This window comes from Rhopalosiphum padi, chromosome 1, assembly GCF_020882245.1.
Source record: "Rhopalosiphum padi isolate XX-2018 chromosome 1, ASM2088224v1, whole genome shotgun sequence".
NCBI lineage: Eukaryota > Metazoa > Arthropoda > Insecta > Hemiptera > Aphididae > Rhopalosiphum > Rhopalosiphum padi.
In genome coordinates, this window is record NC_083597.1 from 25,887,446 (window position 1) to 25,905,606 (window position 18,161).

The following is an 18,161-nucleotide window of genomic DNA, read 5'->3' on the forward strand; positions in this document are numbered from 1 at the left end:
AAAAGATTTCGGCTCGCTCCATGCGCACGCCTACGTCCCTACATATATATTACTAATATCATGCGTCGTGAGCCGAAATATATGGCGCGATTAAGTGATTGAGTAAGCAACGCAGTTATATGTATATTTCTATAATATATAGTTATAGTTTATACTATACCACCAACGCTTTTCGTGAATCCAATTTCAATTCACAGGGTATAATGGTATATTGAATCATCAAGTGTACGGTAAATAGAGTATATATATCGGACGATTATATCGTATAAAGTAGGTAGATAAGTATCGTAAAAGTTAACAATTTGTTTTGCTAACTTAATAACTTGACAAATTTAAAAGGATTTAATAATCAAATATTGATTTATAATGTAGCCATAGCTATTGCTATATAATATAATGTTAAAATAATTAAAAAATATCACATTTTTACTTTTTACAATACTTGATCATAAATGCAAGTTTTTAATTTTTCAGGTTTAGTATAATTCAAAAAAATATATACTATAAATTTGCACTGTTAATGTTGTTTTTTCATGAATATGTTTAATACATTTTTAATTTATTATATAGATATTTTGTCACCAAGGCTCAGATTAAAAAAGTTAATTTACCATAGTATTTAAATATTTTATGTTCTGTGTTCAACAATATCAACATTTTTAACGTCCACAGGTGCTATTTTTTCTGTTTAAACGTAATAATAATATAACGACGTATTATTAAACGTTATTTTCTGCTTATTGTTATGAAATATTTATACATTATTTTAGATTCTAAGCGGAGCGACGAATGCGATGAATTCGTTTTATACGTTGGTGTTTATAACACGAAATTAGATCGAATAATTTTTGAGTTATTAATCTTAAATATAGTTACTATAAAGATAGTCCATGATAAGTAATTATAAAATAGGTAAAATCTGTTATGAACTAAATAACTAATAAGTTAATATACCACATATCTAACAGTAATAGAATGGTGTGAATGGTAATTGTATTAAAATATATCTGAATATTTTGAACATTTTATTGTTTGAGTATAAATATAAATTTAAGTGATAGAGATAGATGATAGTCAAATATTTAAAGTAGGTATCTACTATTAATATTTTTTGAATGATAACAAATATCGTTTTTTCATAATTGTTTACTAATTACTTAGTAGATTAATTGTAGATTTTTTTTTTATTTACTTGTTATTATACAATATACTAAATACAAAAGGTTTTTTGGGATTGTTGACAGTTTAATTCATTGATTTCTAATATTAGTGGTCTAAATGTGGACTCATCTTAGAAACTTCGTGGTGCCAAAAAATTTTTTTTTATTTAATCAATTATTGAATTTGAAAGAGATTATAACTTGTTAAATTAAAGAATAATTAAATGTATAGTGAATCGACATTTTCATATGTGAAATTGAAATGAGTGGTCGCGATTCATGGCTAGAGTTGAGTCAATAGACTCATTTGGTTTGGATAGAAATCATCTAACATTTTCCAAATACAATACACCCTGTATTGTATAAATATAGATACGCACGGTGTGGTTTTATGAAATGTATTCCGAAATCACCGCGTATAGCTGGAAGGGTGGCGGTAATGGGGACAAGGGGTTGGTGCAATTTACTTTGCCCTGCGGCTTGCAGAGTAAGTACGCACACACTATATATAGAAATAGCGTGTCAGGGTGGCGGTGTCGACGCTGTATTTAAGGACCACCCGCCAAAGGGTCGGCCAGGCAGGACCGCGCGTGGCAAATCGCTTCGGTCTCAGCCATTGGCCCGAGTCCGAACTCGGGAAAAGGACCCGCCCAGGGACGCTGCCGCCACCAAAGCTTTTAGCCGAATGCGTTGACGGTGTAATCAACCTTCAGCCTGCACTCGCACTGCACCGGAGTATGTGACACGCGCGCGACGAAGACGACCGCTGCACACGACCGACGGAAGTCTTAAACAAAAGTCGCCGTCTATAGTACGTGCACGACAAAGAATACGAATAGGTAAGTACTAAATAATACCTATATTGACTATACCTTCTATACGCAGATCATTACTATTTTATTTTAACTGTTTGTGAAAAAAAAATGGTTGTAAATTGATGATTATATCACTTATATTTTTTTAAGTCCAATATCATATACATCCTACAACTACTGATACATTTTTAAAAGATACCTATATATAACACCCCTTACGTACGCATTGTCGACAAAAATCAGTGAATCAACTTATAAACCCTAATTCAGCTTGGTATACAATCTGACAATTATAAACGTATACCATGTTTAGAAAGGTGGATTTTGGACGATAGGTCAGAACCCAATTTCTGGTCCTGCGAGGTTTATGTAAATTTAATAACGTTAAAATAGTATACATTTCATTCAATTGTTCGAAGTAAAATATAGAATATAAATAATATAATAGTAATACTAAATTAGTTAAAAGTGTTGAAACATTATTTTTTATATCGATCTAGCTGTTTTATTATAAACATATGTCTCAAAAAATTAATAATATTTAAATAGGATCGTGAATCTAATAAGGTTGAACGCGAAGACTATTGGCTTAAAGTACAGTTATGGTACAGACATCCTAATGCAGTTTGAAAATTCAATTTTATATTTAGGTATCTGTTATAACATTATAGCCATTATACTGATATTATAATAAATATGTGGATACCAAGTTTATCATTTTCTATGTTTTTTAGGAGGCAAGAGTAAATCAAAGTTTAGTCTTACATACTTTTTTATGATTTATTTTGATTCTCTGAGTATATTAATTTTTATTTAATTGATGTTATTATTGGATACCTAACCTTGTGGCATTTTAAAATTTAAAGGCAATATTTTAATTGATGTTACATTTTATTATAATAAGAAAACTCACTTTAAAAAAAAGATTTTACTATCATAAATTATATAATATTGCTATATTGTATGTAACTGTTAAAATCACAGTGTAATTTAGGTATCTTCATAATATTTTAGAAAACCAGGTTATGGCTGTAAATTGTAATACAGTTACACCAATCGAGATCCGCGAGTAAAATTACATTACTACTTTTTATACATTTATATTCAGTTTTTTGAAATTCATATAATAATGTGTATACAATATATTAATTATAATATATTTTTAATTAAATATGATTTAATTTTGTAATTTTAAAGAAGGGATGCCATAATTTACACATTTTATGCGTCCTTATAATCATAAATAAATAAAAAAGAGTTAAAAAGTTATCAAAAATTCTTGATAAATGATAATAAATTTAAAAAACAAATGACTACTAGAGAATAATAAACTAAGTTGTTATAGATTCGATATTATTTAAAATATATTTTTATTCCATTTGTGTTTGTTTTTACATTTAAATTATCGAAGTTGTCTAATACACCAATCACTAACTAAGCTACTGTCAATATTAATATTTATGGAGTTAATTAATTTTTTAAATACAAATTGTTGATAGTTAATCTTTTAAAGTTGTATTACATAATATGTAAACAATATTGCTATAACAAACTTAAGCTTTGAGCTTACGTTTTAAGGAAAAGATTTAACGAGTAAAATCTGAACTTACTTCGTGTTTACTCTTAATAATAAAATAATAAGTCTATTTTAATTATTAATTCTTTTGATAAGAATATATATATATATATATATATATTATATTTCTATAAGTTTATCTTCAGATTTAGTACAATACTATAATATGTCTTAAAATATTATAAAAAATAAACCATTTAAAATTATTTTAATTTACTGTAGTTAACTGCTTATCATTATAGTCTATTAAAATCATCAAAGAACAAAGAACTTGCTTGCAAATCGTTTGTTTTATTATCAAATTTCGGACTAATCAACATAGATTTTTGAATAAAAGTATAGGAATTTTCCAAAATATATAGTTTTAAAAGGTAACGGTAAATAACGATTGGAAATAATGGTTTTTTTGTCTTTGTCTAACTAACGCATAATATATAGGAATTTAGATGTTCTTTATTTCTAAATGCACCAATATTGTTTTGAGAAGTGACTTATATTCTAAGAATAAATTTGAATTTTTCCTTTCGTCTATTTGACATCGAATTTTGCAAATGTTTGATTTGATCCTCAGATCCTCCTAAATATTAAAAAAGTGTTATATTTCAAGGTTAGGTTAGGTGAAGAAATTGCAATAAAACATTCAAAAATGTTGTGAAATTGATTATAGTTAATAAAGTTTATATCACTTCACTATAAAAATGGTATAGGTATGTTAGAAATAGAACATGTTTTAATCTTGCACGAAACATAAAATCCCCTCTTCAAATTACCTACCTTAAGAAAGTCTATGATAAATTTAAAACTATAAAGGTGAGGCACTTGCACCTCAATATTTCAAAACTTAAAACATTTTTTAAAGATAATAAATTTAATTTAATTAGGTATACATTCTAAAAGCTTAAAGCCCTTAATCAATAATATAGTTAATGTTTTGTGGCCCATGCGAAATGCACACTAAGCTGCACACCTAGTTTTTATAGCACGGCTTAGTAGTAAATAATGTTAGTCTCACGAATAACTTAGGTATACAAATCAAGTTGTAATTAAATTAAAATAAATGTATATAGGTACTTGTATAATTATTAATTTAAAATAAAATAACATGTTTTCTAACGCTATTTATCCATAAATATTCTATGTATCCGGATGATGAGTGATTGTAGGACTTTATAAGTAAGCAGTAAAATAATTTTTTAGCATGCATTGATTCATTGATATTGGTATGACAGTAAATGGCACGTGATTGCCGTGAAGGGTTGGCGCTAGAACCGCCATAAAGTTAGCTGCAACAAGACACATCTATAAATTATAATAATAGATAATAGCAAATACTTATGAAATATATCCAATACATATTGTTGGTAGCTTGTTGGATAGTGTTGGATTACTCTTAGACTTTGTTGGACTTTATTTTTTTAGGAGAACTATTTTAACTGCTGTGCTGCCAACTATACTTCAACAGTACACAGATCTATGTTAGCGAAATTTTACACGAGTAAAAAATATCGAGCTTATTTTGTTAGACTCTGATAGACCATTCATTTTGTAAACTTTATTTTAAGTGGTAAAGCTTTTTTTTATGCTGCTACCTTACATTAACGAACTTTATCAGAAGTAACAAATGTTTTGGGTTGTATTTAATTTGTATCTATTATGTATTGGTTGTGCTTTTAACTTTATAATATAAGATTAGACCAGCAGAAATACACAATTATTTTTTTAAATATTAATAAATTAGACGGAAGCCCTTTCAATAATATAATATAATTTAAATATATTTAAAATATTTACTAAAACAGACAAACATGACGTAAACTTAAATTTATCACGGTTAAAATCAAAAAAGTCCGTTGATGTCGATGTCTTATCAGCAAGGAATAAGCATAAAATACGTAGAAAAAAGAATTTTACGAATGTAGGAATAATAAATAGATTATTTGTTCTGGAAAAGTATGAGGGAATCTAAATTCCTATAAAACCCATATTGTAAGTCATCATTGATCATTGCATAATCAACCACTCAAAATAACATAACTATTGATCAAAATAATGATCAGGATCTAATTTTGACAATTTTATATCACTAAATATTATAATAATACCCGGCATCCGTACGCGTTTATATATTAAGTGTTATGTAATTAAACAACCTGAAAACAGCAAAGAAATTAACTCATAACTATTAAGACGATAATTTTAATTTATAATAATCATTTTTTATCTACTTAAAAGTAAGATAAGAGCACTATGTAAGACATAAATAGCATTTCATCACTAATTTTTCTTGTAAATTTGGGAAATATAGAAGCTTATAGTATAGTAACTTTGAACTTAGCTTTAGTAATTTATAATTAGTTTTTATTATAATTATTTATAATTTATATTATATTTATATTATGTTGATCACATGTATTAAGTATACATAATTACTGGAACTAAATTCTTTACGCAGTACGCACACATACATTTAGAAATATTATAGTATTTACAATCCCGTAAAAGTGAGGACGAAAAGTATGAGTAATGGTAACTGTTTGAATTTATAAAAAAGCGAACATTTATTTATATTTTTTAGTGGATTTAATTTTGATTACGACATTAACTACATGTCTACATGTTATATACGATTTGACCAATTATTATAAAGAAATAATATTTAACCCGGTAAGGTTCGGACGGAAAGCTTAATTATAATATATTAAAGATTTTCTTTAGTAATTGATTATATGAAAGTATTTATAAAATTGAATAGTTTCTTTTGTAATTATTTAAAAGATTCACTGCACTCTGCATGGAATTAGGCACTCGAAACTTAGGGTAGAATGTTGGATTATCGTTTATTTTTCTGAATGCAATGTTTTGAAATTGTTGAAATTTGTTGAAGTTCGATTATCTTGTTACTACACTGTATAGTTAAAGACGGATGGACAATAAATCTATATGCGATTTAATAGAAACTTATACACGTGCAGTTTAACTTTTAGATTAGTGTGTTTATTTTATATTGTCTATTAGTAGAATACAGAGTTTTTAAAATATTTTTCATGTCAAAGTTTTTAGTTAAAAGTATTTATTTAATGTTGAACAATATTACAAAAATGTTTGAATTATTTATTACCCACTTTTAAAAATAAAAATAATAATTTAATTATAATACTACAATGTTATAACATCATCAACTATACTGACATACTTTTTTTTAACGATTCACATGCACATTCTAGTTATTTAATAAACAATATCAAAGAATTTCAATCGATTAACCCTTGTTTTCTGAATGTAGGTTATTTTATTTCATGTGAAACAAACCATATTGCCTGACATGATAAATCATAAATATGTGTGCATTGAGTGATTTTAATAAAACTACAAATTACCACGCATAGCCGTATAGGTAAATGTCGTGAAAATAACGCAAAGCAAGTGATTAATATTTAATTAATAATACTCCTGTCGGGGAGTACCAACTAGGTAGGTACTATGTAATCATTGTGTACCTATTCGTGTACTATAAATTGCATATTTTGCAATTATGTTTATACAATTAGTTTTAACTTCCCTACCCTTTAAATTTTTCACAATTAGATTTATTACTGAATCGGATATGGCGAGATTGAGCGAAAAAATTCTTTATTGAAATTTTTATTTTGTTTGTATAATAATTATAAATAATTATATATACAGTTGAATATGAATTTATAAATACATTTTTCATTAAATAAATCAAACTATTTTATAATTAATTAAATTATTATTTGTATTTGAATTAATTTATAATAGCATAGATTCATGGTAAGGTAAAAACCTACTTGCTAACTAGTTTACGGTGTGTTATTTAAGTTAAATTTAAGTATTTAACTGTGAAAACATTTTTTTTTTTATCGCCTTTTATAAAAAAAATATCTAAGTTTTGTAAACAATATTGTTTAATGTTTGAACTAGATTTTTCTAGAACAAGTTTAAATAGTAAATTTTAAAGTTTCGTTCAGTTTGGGTTCGAATAAAAAATTGTAATTTTCTAACCTTGTATGCATGTAGTTTTTAATTTTTTTTTTATTGATTAGAATATTTGTTTTATTGTTGAATATAAAAGAAATATAAATGTATATACACATGATATTGTTACATTTAATTTCAACTAGGTACTTGGTTCCCAAACAATATTTAGTAAAAACAGGAATTAAATCATTTCCATCTTTGATGAAAAAGAGCTTGAATTAATTATTATAATTATGATTGTTAATTAATAAAACATATAGTTATAGACTATAGTTATCTAGGTAATACGCAATAATCATGTGATAAGCCGATATAGGCAGGTACACATATACGCGTATGTAGCCCGGTGCATATACGATATACCTAAAGTTTGTTCTCGATATTGACGCCTACATTGGATCTTATACTGCTGGCTTTTCAAAAGCTGCTATATACTTACACATCTCAATTCGACTTCCGCGTACTATAGTGCGAGTCTGCGAATAATATAATCACAAATACATAGGTAATGTTATTATGTAATATACAATTTACCGCTACGGAATCGATTATGCAGTGGTGCAGGGAATCATCACCTACCCCCAGATCATCACCACCACCATCACCACCACCTCCTGGTCTAAAAGTTGCACACACAATGACGATGAATGATAATATATGTATTAATGTATTATAAGTCGTACCTACCTATATATACGCGCTCCTCCGAGATTTATATATACGTAAACGCACAATCGCATTACGCACAGCCGTCCGACCGTAATTATTATTATTTGGCGCCCGCGAGCGCAGCAATAATATTTTAATAACAATATGTATATTGTTACGTGATTGTAGCTATAACGATTATATAATGATATTCGGTTAATAATGACGTTTCGACCGGGCCCGCCGCGGAAATACGATTATATTGTTGTCGGGCGGAAAACGAAATTAAACTCCTCCGCGCGTGGTTTATGTAATATCGAAACAGTATACACAATATTATATTATTATTATTATGCGTGCCATCCAATTCTCGCCCGAGTCGCCCGCGTACAATTGTATTATATTATTATATTATTATTATTATCATCATCATTATTGTTGTGCTAATATATAACGGTGTAATATTATGTACTATGGCGGGTATAATTAAGAGATTACATTATATGTGTGTTGACGGAGGGAGCACTATTACGACTCGCCCACTGCACGTATTTATAATATTATATTATAATATAGTCCCCACGAATATTTTTCATCTCGTGATCAATATGTGTAAATAATATTTAAAATTGTCCTCGCCGTACCTACCAGCGTTGTATTATATTTCGTTATTAACTACACAACTTGTCTAGGTCGTATCGACATTGCATTTAATATAAATGATGACTTAAGAATCCTCCCCACGGCGCGGCGCGCTATTAGAAAACGTCAGTTTGTAATTTGCTTCAAAATGTAATCTATACGTGTATTCGATCATCAAGTATCAGCATTTTTTTAATTAATATTTTTCGTATCAATTTTTCATTTAATAACTTTGTTTATAGGGGACCTTTATATTATGTAAATACGTTATAGTGATTTATTTTTTAATAGTAACATGATAGGTTGAATTGATTTTCGCAAAATATAATGCATTTTTCTTATATTATTAATTATTATAATATTATATATTTTTTCATATACATAGTATTGTTATTACCTATAGATGAATTGGTTAGAAATAATTAATCCAAATCTAAAATGGAGTAGTTTTTTGTATTTAGCTTCTTATTTCTTAGATTTCAATATCTTTAATCTATACTATCAAAACGTGTACATACTATCAAAAAAAAAAAACTATTCGATTTGAATTTTAGTGAAAATTATAAAATTCATATTTTTTAGTATCTGAAATGGAACAAATTACATCAGTAATATAATAGTTATTTTGGTGCAAATTATAATATGTATATATTTATAGCCTTATAGGTGCTAGGACTTGTCAGAGGGCGAATATTATACGCTGATTTCTGAATAATTCAAGTCACTGGTACAAGTGCATCCCCTCTCGTGGCATCTATGTATATATTTTGGTGCTAATTGATTTCAGCCACAAGAGACCACTACAGATAAAAATTCAAGCGCGTTTATTTGTATTCACCACAAGTGCGTGTTTTTCTGTTTTTATTTATCGCCATATTAAATTTTTAATATCTTTAATAAATTGCAATCGATGGAATTTATAAAAACATTTTCCCGGAGTGCTTATAACATTAATTAGCTATTAATAAGCCTTTCAATTTCATAATCGGTTGTTATTATTAAGTTTTAGTATTTTTATCTGTGTAGGCATTTATAATCACTTCTACAAGAATACGCCTATACAAGACCACTATAAATATAAAAAAACGAATATCAAATTAATTGTTTTTTAAAAATGTTATCATTTTTTTTCTACATTAATTGTTATTAAGGTATTACATCGTATTTTACTTTCTCGTTATAGTGACGTCTTACAATATTTTTAAAATCCGTTAAATTAAAATAATATATATGGGTAGGTATATAAAGAAAACAAATAAATGCAATTTATTATTAACCACTCAATATGCATAATATAATGCCATGTTTATATTTAAATATCTCAATCGATTTGTTGTTTACCCGTTTCGTAGAAGAGCTATAATATTTACAATTTGATCTAACGGTAGGTATACGTCAATATAATATGTTATATATTTATATAGGTACACGTGGGTACATTTTATTAAAAAACAAACTTGTAAAGGGTGTGTGAGAGAGTGAGAGAAAAAAATGTAAATTAACATTTCTTTGCATTACATTATAAAATATTTGTGTGTAGGTACAGCGAGAGCGGTTAGAGGTCGTAAAGAGGAGCTTAACATTATTCTTGTATACAGTTAAAGACACCGCCCCATGACCGAAGCGGAATGGTAATAATAATCGTGGCGAATGTTTAAAAATGCATTAAAATTACTATGTTGACAACGACGAGGACACGTATTATGTATATCTGTGCAAAATTGTATATATATATATTATACAGACAATACAAGTTTAAATAATTTAAGACGTTGCAGTGTATATACTGAACAAAAATGAACAAGCGCATATACTATTTATTTTATAAATACAAAATAAGTATAAAATATGAATATGGTGATTTTTTTTTAATGAAAAATGGTTTTTGTTTATTGCTAATATATCATGTATATTATGTGCATTATAATTTATATTATATTATATAGGAATTATGTCTATATATTATAACTCTTGTCAACCAAATCATTTTAAAAGAAGTTAATTTAAAAACCAATAAGATCGTTAGATTTGTTAGGTTCATAGTATCATTGAATAATTGTGCCGTTTGAAATTTAATCGACGTATGATGATGTACAAGTAAATTGTATAGAAGTCCCGTATGTATGAAAATATCCTAGACTTGTGGAAAACTAGGAATTATATTTATATGATAGTAATTATGTATGTACGCGTGTAACGGCCAAAGCCCGAGTATACTGATATAGACTTTAGGACATGACAATTTTAGATTCATCAAGGCTATAACATTTTATGTAACCTAAACTTACTCAACCTCAAAATACAACGTAATGTGAACCAAAATATTTTTAATATTTAAATTGGATCAGCCAGGACATACAATTTTAAATTTACATAAACTGTTCTTAATTGAAAAAAAAATGTTTTTCTAAATATTATTTAAATGTTTATAGAGAATTCGACTGATTTACACCAAATTCAAATGAAATCACTCCGTATTTGTGTTCTTATATTATATAATAAAATAAACTGCAGCAATAGGTACATTTGTGCAGGTTTTTTGTTAATTTTAATTAGAACGAACCCACCGCGCTGATAACACCGCCGTTTATATATACGTTACGCTATACTTAAATAAAAGCTTAATACTCACCCCCTCGCGACGCAGTCGTTTGGCGCTGCCGTATATATATATATAATAATATGTATATATATGTGCGCGCGAGGACCCGTAGTACTCTGGACGCGGAAAAACGTTTTTCTCTTTCGCAGAAATGTAACGAGTAATTATCGACGGATTACGCGGGTACACCCCCACTGGAGTCAGATTAACCCTCCGCAACCTGGCCGCATACACACACACACACTTATATGTATGTATATGTATTGAAACAGTTTCCCCTTGGCGCCCACTCCAAACAATACTACACCCGCCGCTGTTGAATAGCAGTCGTCAAAACCCGATGCAGTTCGCCGCGTTGCGCTCCTCTTCCTTTTCCGCTCCCGTCCTCACTCACGGTGTACAGCAAATCGGCTCTCGTTTAATTAATTTCGCCTTTTCGGTTTTCCACGCGCTAATGATTTCGAGTACACAACACGCTCGCCGTACATAATATAGTCGTCGGCGTCCCGTACGGTAGCGCCGAAAGATTTCGATTAAGACGGCGGCGCCATGCGGCTGTGCATCACCGTCGCCGGGGAAATGGATCCACTACACCTGCTGTTGTATATAGACTCAGACTAAAATATATTATATTTTTTCGTAGTACATAATTCATATTGAACTTTGCATAGCCGTGGAGGGTTTTGTGTGCGTTTCTAAATGATAATTCGATATTATGTAAATGTGTGCGTTATTTATAAATATTAGTGTATACGTTACTGAACGGTTTGATTTTGGTAAAACCGTGCGGAATTGATGTATAAAAGTGTACGGATTTGAATGTCGACCTTTTTTGAAAGTGTGTAGTTACGATGAACTCCGTTTTGTACATCTATAATATAAGGACGAGTAAATAAAATACAATATTAACGATAAATTGACGACGTGCGGTAATTAATAACCGTAATAAAATCGCGATTCGCGATTTACCCGTAATTTACATATATATTATCCAGAAAAGATATTTTTACAAAATATATAAAATTGTATTAATATTTAATATATATAAATCAATCAATCTTAAATAAAATGAAGGAAAAAACTGTAAAAAACAGTTGGGCCATTACACATTTTAAATGTTGTATTCTATACTTAGCATAATTTCGTACTACATTCAATTTTAGTCCCTGATCCGCAGCAAGGACGAAACGCGACGAAATTCGTCTCTGTCCTCTGTGTCTTTGCACATAGGTTACTGCGCACTCTCAGTTGTTTGATTTATCTTATTCCCTGCTCCTTCTTGTTCTACGAGCCTGAAGTCATCCTCAGAAACTATATGCCTAAGTTTAATTAATATACAGCTATACAATAAGTTGTAATATTATATGTATTATTTACTGCAGGAAATATTCGAGTACCTGCATACGCGAGTTTTAAAGTTTTTTACAAATGTCTACAACAGCGCGAATTTTAAGTTTAATTTTTCTTACGAAAGGATAATAATTAAACATTTTTAATTGCATCTCGTATATTCGATAAAATTGAAATATAATAACATAAGAGTTAATTATTCAGTATTGTATTTTAATAACTAAAAGCTTATAATTTGTATGATCAATTTTTCTTGTGGATTCATTCTTTCATAACCAATGTCCAATCAGTTCTAAGACGTAAAATACAAAAATTATATTTCTGATAAAATTAATGTTTTTCCCGGAGTCCCTCAAGGTGATAATTTATTATCTTTATTATTTTCTCTATTTATAAATGATATAAATAAAATTTTAAAACATTCAAATTATCTCTTACTTATAGATAAAACCAAAATCTACAATATTTTAAATGTCTTAATGATGCATTAAAACTTCAATGTAACTTGAACAGTATTTTATCAATAATTTAATGAGAATGATATGTTTTTGATTATTGATAAATGTGCTGTTGTTGAATTTTATTTTTTGAAAAAGTTTATTACGTTTTGATTACACATTAAATAGTTCAAATTTGAAACGCAATAATATAATTAAAGAGCTGGACAGTTTCTTTGCCTCTAAACTTTTCTTCGATTTTTATGTTCATTACATAAGAAACTAGATTTATTAAAACATGTGTAAAGATTTTTGCTACGAGTCAGCCTTTAAAATTCTGCAGTTTACATTAATTAGATTTCATTTTGACTCTGCTTCTTTAATTTAGTGCACTAACAATATCATCATCCGAATTATTAATCATTATATTATATCGTAATCATTATATTTACATAGTTATTTAATTGTTATATATTGTTTTTTATATCAATCTATCTATTTTTCTATATTATATTCCTCATTAATATAATGTTACTTATTAGATATATATTTATTTACCGCTATTATATTATATGTTATATAATTGAAAACTATTTTCATAAATAAAGAAATTAATGTTATTATTATAAATATAAACACTGTACAACTCTATAGCCTTTATTGCGTGTTCACTAAAAAAAAAAAAATATTATTTATTTACGTAATTGTGTTTAGTTAGTCACAATTTAAATTTAAAATCACAAGTAACAATAATCAATAATCATGTATTATTTATTTCGTAATTTTTTGTGCAGAAAAATGACGTTAGCGAAAATGGATCAGAGGTTTCAATTGATCAGTCATCACAGGGATGACAAACAGACCGAATCACCAAGAGCGCTCAATCCGGTGATCAATAATTCTAAACCGAACAAAGTAAGCTCAGAAATTTTAAAAATCTAACGTTTACACATTTTTGTTTCGTTCGATTGGTTTTTAAATGTTTAATTGAGCTGAATCTTAAATTTCGTTATAAAATATGCGTTTTAGATGTCTTATTGTTCATTGTTTGCATACGATTCAATTTATAATTATAATCAAATCAATGCCTGAGATAAAGTTAAATAAAGATACTAAATGGATTTTATATTTAACAATAACAAAACATTAATTGTACTCACGTTATGAAGTGGATTTATCAGGATAATTCTAGTGTTCAGGGTGTATAGAACAAGAAGGCAAATAGTTTCTTCGGGGTTATTGTATTATATTTATTTAGAAGTCATCAAGTGGCGTGGATAAATAGTCGGAGGGAGCGTGGCGACCTTTTAATAGGGGAATTGTCGTTCCGGTCGGAAGGCTTACAAGTTTACGATGCGAGTAAATGACAATAGCTTTAGCCTTAAAAAAAAAAAAAAAAAAAAAAAAAAAAAATGATAAAACGTTATTTTTATTTGTTTGCTTTAAACACTTAAAAGGCGCACCGAATCGAAGAAATTAAATTTGCAAAGACGTCGCTCCGCTGACAGATATCGAACGAATTATAACCGATCAACTCGAAATAAACAAATAATTAAATTTATGTTTCGCGTTCCGACTATATTTCGAAGGGTGTATACTGTATATATATATATATATATATTGTAAAATTGAGTTGAGAGAAAAATTGGATTTCGTAAAAGTAAAATTTCGGAATTAGGAAACGCGTTCGGATTTGTATAATATATTTACTCGATTAACTCAAATAACTCAAATTTGTATCATCTACGAGCCCATTGTGAAGCCAACATTGTTCAATACTAATATTATAATAATAGGTTGGTCGAAATGTATTATAATATTGAGCACAATACATTTAAACGTGTATATTCTAATATGTAGTCAAATAAATAAATTTGATTAATTATATATCTGGTGGGTATTATATCAATACATAAGGGGTAGCTCGTATGGTCTGAGTATACGACTACGTGCAGACTTCATAATATTTTACAAGTATACCTATTATATTAATAATAATTATGTAATATGATAATATTATCACAATCGTGGCGCGAGTCTCGTTGGCGCGGCGCGAATGCGGGCAAAACACCTGAGCAGGTTCTGTTTTGTTTGTCCAACCAGGTGGGAACAGTGATCCTGTACGGGGTGCCGATCGTCTCGCTGCAGATGGACAACCAAGAGCGGCTGTGCCTGGCCCAGATCAGCAACACGCTGCTGCACCGGTTCAGCTACAACGAGATCCACAACCGACGGGTGGCGTTGGGCATCACGTGCGTGCAGTGTACGCCGGTGCAGTTGGAGATGCTGCGCCGGGCGGGCGCCATGCCGGTGTCGTCGCGCCGGTGCGGCATGATCACCAGGCGGGAGGCGGAGCGGCTGTGCAACTCGTTTCTGGGCGACAACACGCCGCCCCGGCTGCCCGACGACTTTGCGTTCGCGGTGCATCACGAGTGCGCTTGGGGTTGCCGCGGCTCGTTCCTGCCGTCCCGGTACAATTCGTCTCGGGCCAAGTGCATCCGGTGCGCCGTGTGCGGTCTGTTCTTCTCGCCCAACAAGTTCATATTCCACTCGCACCGCACCGGCGCCGGGGCCCGGTACGTGCAACCGGACGCGGCCAACTTCAACTCGTGGCGCCGGCACATGAAGCTCAGTGACGACCCGCCCGATCACGTGGTGCACGCGTGGGAGGACGTCAAGGCCATGTTCAACGGCGGCACGCGCAAACGGGCCGTGTCCAGGCCGTCACCGCCGTCGCTGCTGCAGCAACAGCACCAACAGCAACAGCCGTCGCAACCGCTGCTGCAGCCGCCGTCGCACGCGCGACAACAGTCGTCCGCTTCGTCGTCGCCGCCGTCGTCCGCTTCGTCCGCTGCCGCCGCCGTAATCGTGCAGATGCCTCAGCCCGTGCTCCAGTCGGCGGCCCACCTGCACCACCATCAGCACCACCAACACCACCAACAACGATCGCCGGAACTGCAGCAAAAGAAATCGGCGCCGGTTCCGCCGGTACAGGTGCCGTCCATGCCGCTACACCAGGCCATGGTCGATTACGTGTGGCAACAGCGGGCCAACCCGTTCGCCGTGGCTGCTGCGGCTGCGGCTGCGTATTCGGCGGGCGGCGGCTTGCCCTGTTGGCTGCCCAAACTCGAGCTGGACCCACATCATCACAACGCCTTGGTCAACCGGGGCGCCGTCGCCACCGACTATTCTTCCGCTTTCCGGCCCGTCTATCCGGTTACCGTGGCCGCGGCCGCTGCTGCCGCTGCCGCAGCCGCCGCCGCTGCAGCCAAGTCGGCCGACGGCGACGACGACGAGGCCGGCGGCGGCGGCGGTTGTTGCGTGGACGGCGTGGACGACGATGACGATGACGACCACAACGACGACGACGACGACGAAATTGACATCGAAACGTGCCCCGACGAAAGGAACACGTAGGACTCGCGGATGACTACTTTTTTCATAATTATTGTTTATAGTTACAGTGTGTTATTATTATGCGCTATTATTGCGATATAAAATATTATAATCGACCAGTTCAGTTATCGTCCAGTGGCGTCGAATAATTTGTAAGTTAAAGTTTACGCGAGTGGGTGAATTTCAAAATCGTAAAACCTGTTCTTGTTTTTCACCACGAATTTCATATTACCGCCCAAACTATTACACTCGATTTTCAAAAAAATTGCTAACTGTTATACTTCAGTAAAATCGGGGGTACAGTATACTCGCCACCTTAAAGGTTGCTTACAGCGTGTAAGGTGAGATCGGCGCTACTATAACGGTTATTTTGTTGGCCACGTATATTATTAATTTACATATATAATATATTTATATATATTTCATTATTTATTTTTTAACGAAAGTTTATACGAATACGTATAATATGTTGTTTGCACATAGAAAGTGACTTGTCTCTTCTTTGACGCGCGAATATGTTTTTCATCGTAGAGGTACCGGTAGAGTGTATAATATTACATAATGTAATGAATTTATTTCTTATTTGCATATCGTTTATACTTCACCTTCTATAAATATATAATATGTAATAAGTCGCGACGCACTTAACCACTACTGTTTTGTCAAAATTACAGGAACTCTGCTGAATAGATATTTGCATACTCGTACATTATTAAGATAACAATACGTGTTTTATATTATACATATTACGTAAATTTTGTAATTCAACTGCCGCTTGGGTGGCCGACGATACGCTGTAGACTGTAGAGTAATAATATTATTAAACTTTTAATCGGCACATTACAATATTATATATATTATATCTATTGTTTATGTAAACATTTCGATGTCTATTTGTTAAACTTGAGTGATTGTTAAAACGTATGTTTAATTTCCCTCCCTCTTTTTATTCTATACATAGTACATACTATTATAATATATCATAATGATAATATAATAATAATATTAAATAAAATAAAATGGTTTTTTTATTGTTATATGTATAGGTACACGTACATACACATAATAATATAATATACGTATATATATTTTATACACACATAAAAAATACGGTTTGCGTATACAACACAACCATCCGGACTATATATATATATATATAGCTGTGACAGGCCGCGCGCACATTATTATTTAAATGAAAACGGCAACCCTCGGGTGGCGATTGGAGTGTAAAGGAAACCCGAGACTGACGTGTCGTATAATTAAAAGACGATCCCTGAGGGAGCGCAACGGTGGCGTTTGGCTAAGGTCAACGGTTGACATTTGGCGAGCCGTTTTTAAACGTCGCTTTTAAAGCGAATCGGAAACGGTCCCGGCCAGGGAATACTATATTATTATGTTGCTTTGCCCGTACAACCCAAATCGGATTACCGTGGGTTTTATTTATAAGGAAAACGATTTCATTTTTCTCCCGCCATCGCTCACGGTAAAATACCACTTTGCGTAAATATTACTGCGCACGCAGCAAATATCGTGGTG

The 18,161-nt window shown here is 31.4% G+C and overlaps 1 protein-coding gene across 2 annotated transcripts; it reads left to right on the plus strand.

Moving 5' to 3' along the window:
• The first annotated feature begins 1,858 nt into the window (after positions 1-1,858).
• On the plus strand, positions 1,859-17,601 carry LOC132918146 (SKI family transcriptional corepressor 2). Of its 2 annotated transcripts, none has more exons than XM_060979261.1 (3): positions 1,859-1,999; positions 14,024-14,144; positions 15,309-17,601. In XM_060979261.1, exons 2-3 carry the CDS (start codon positions 14,028-14,030, stop codon positions 16,644-16,646), a joined length of 1,455 nt encoding a protein of 484 aa, XP_060835244.1. In that variant the 5' UTR covers positions 1,859-1,999; positions 14,024-14,027; the 3' UTR covers positions 16,647-17,601. The 2 variants fall into 2 exon arrangements, with proteins under 2 accessions (XP_060835244.1, XP_060835245.1); XM_060979262.1 differs by having other exon boundaries at positions 15,333-17,601.
• The last annotated feature ends 560 nt before the right edge of the window (positions 17,602-18,161 follow it).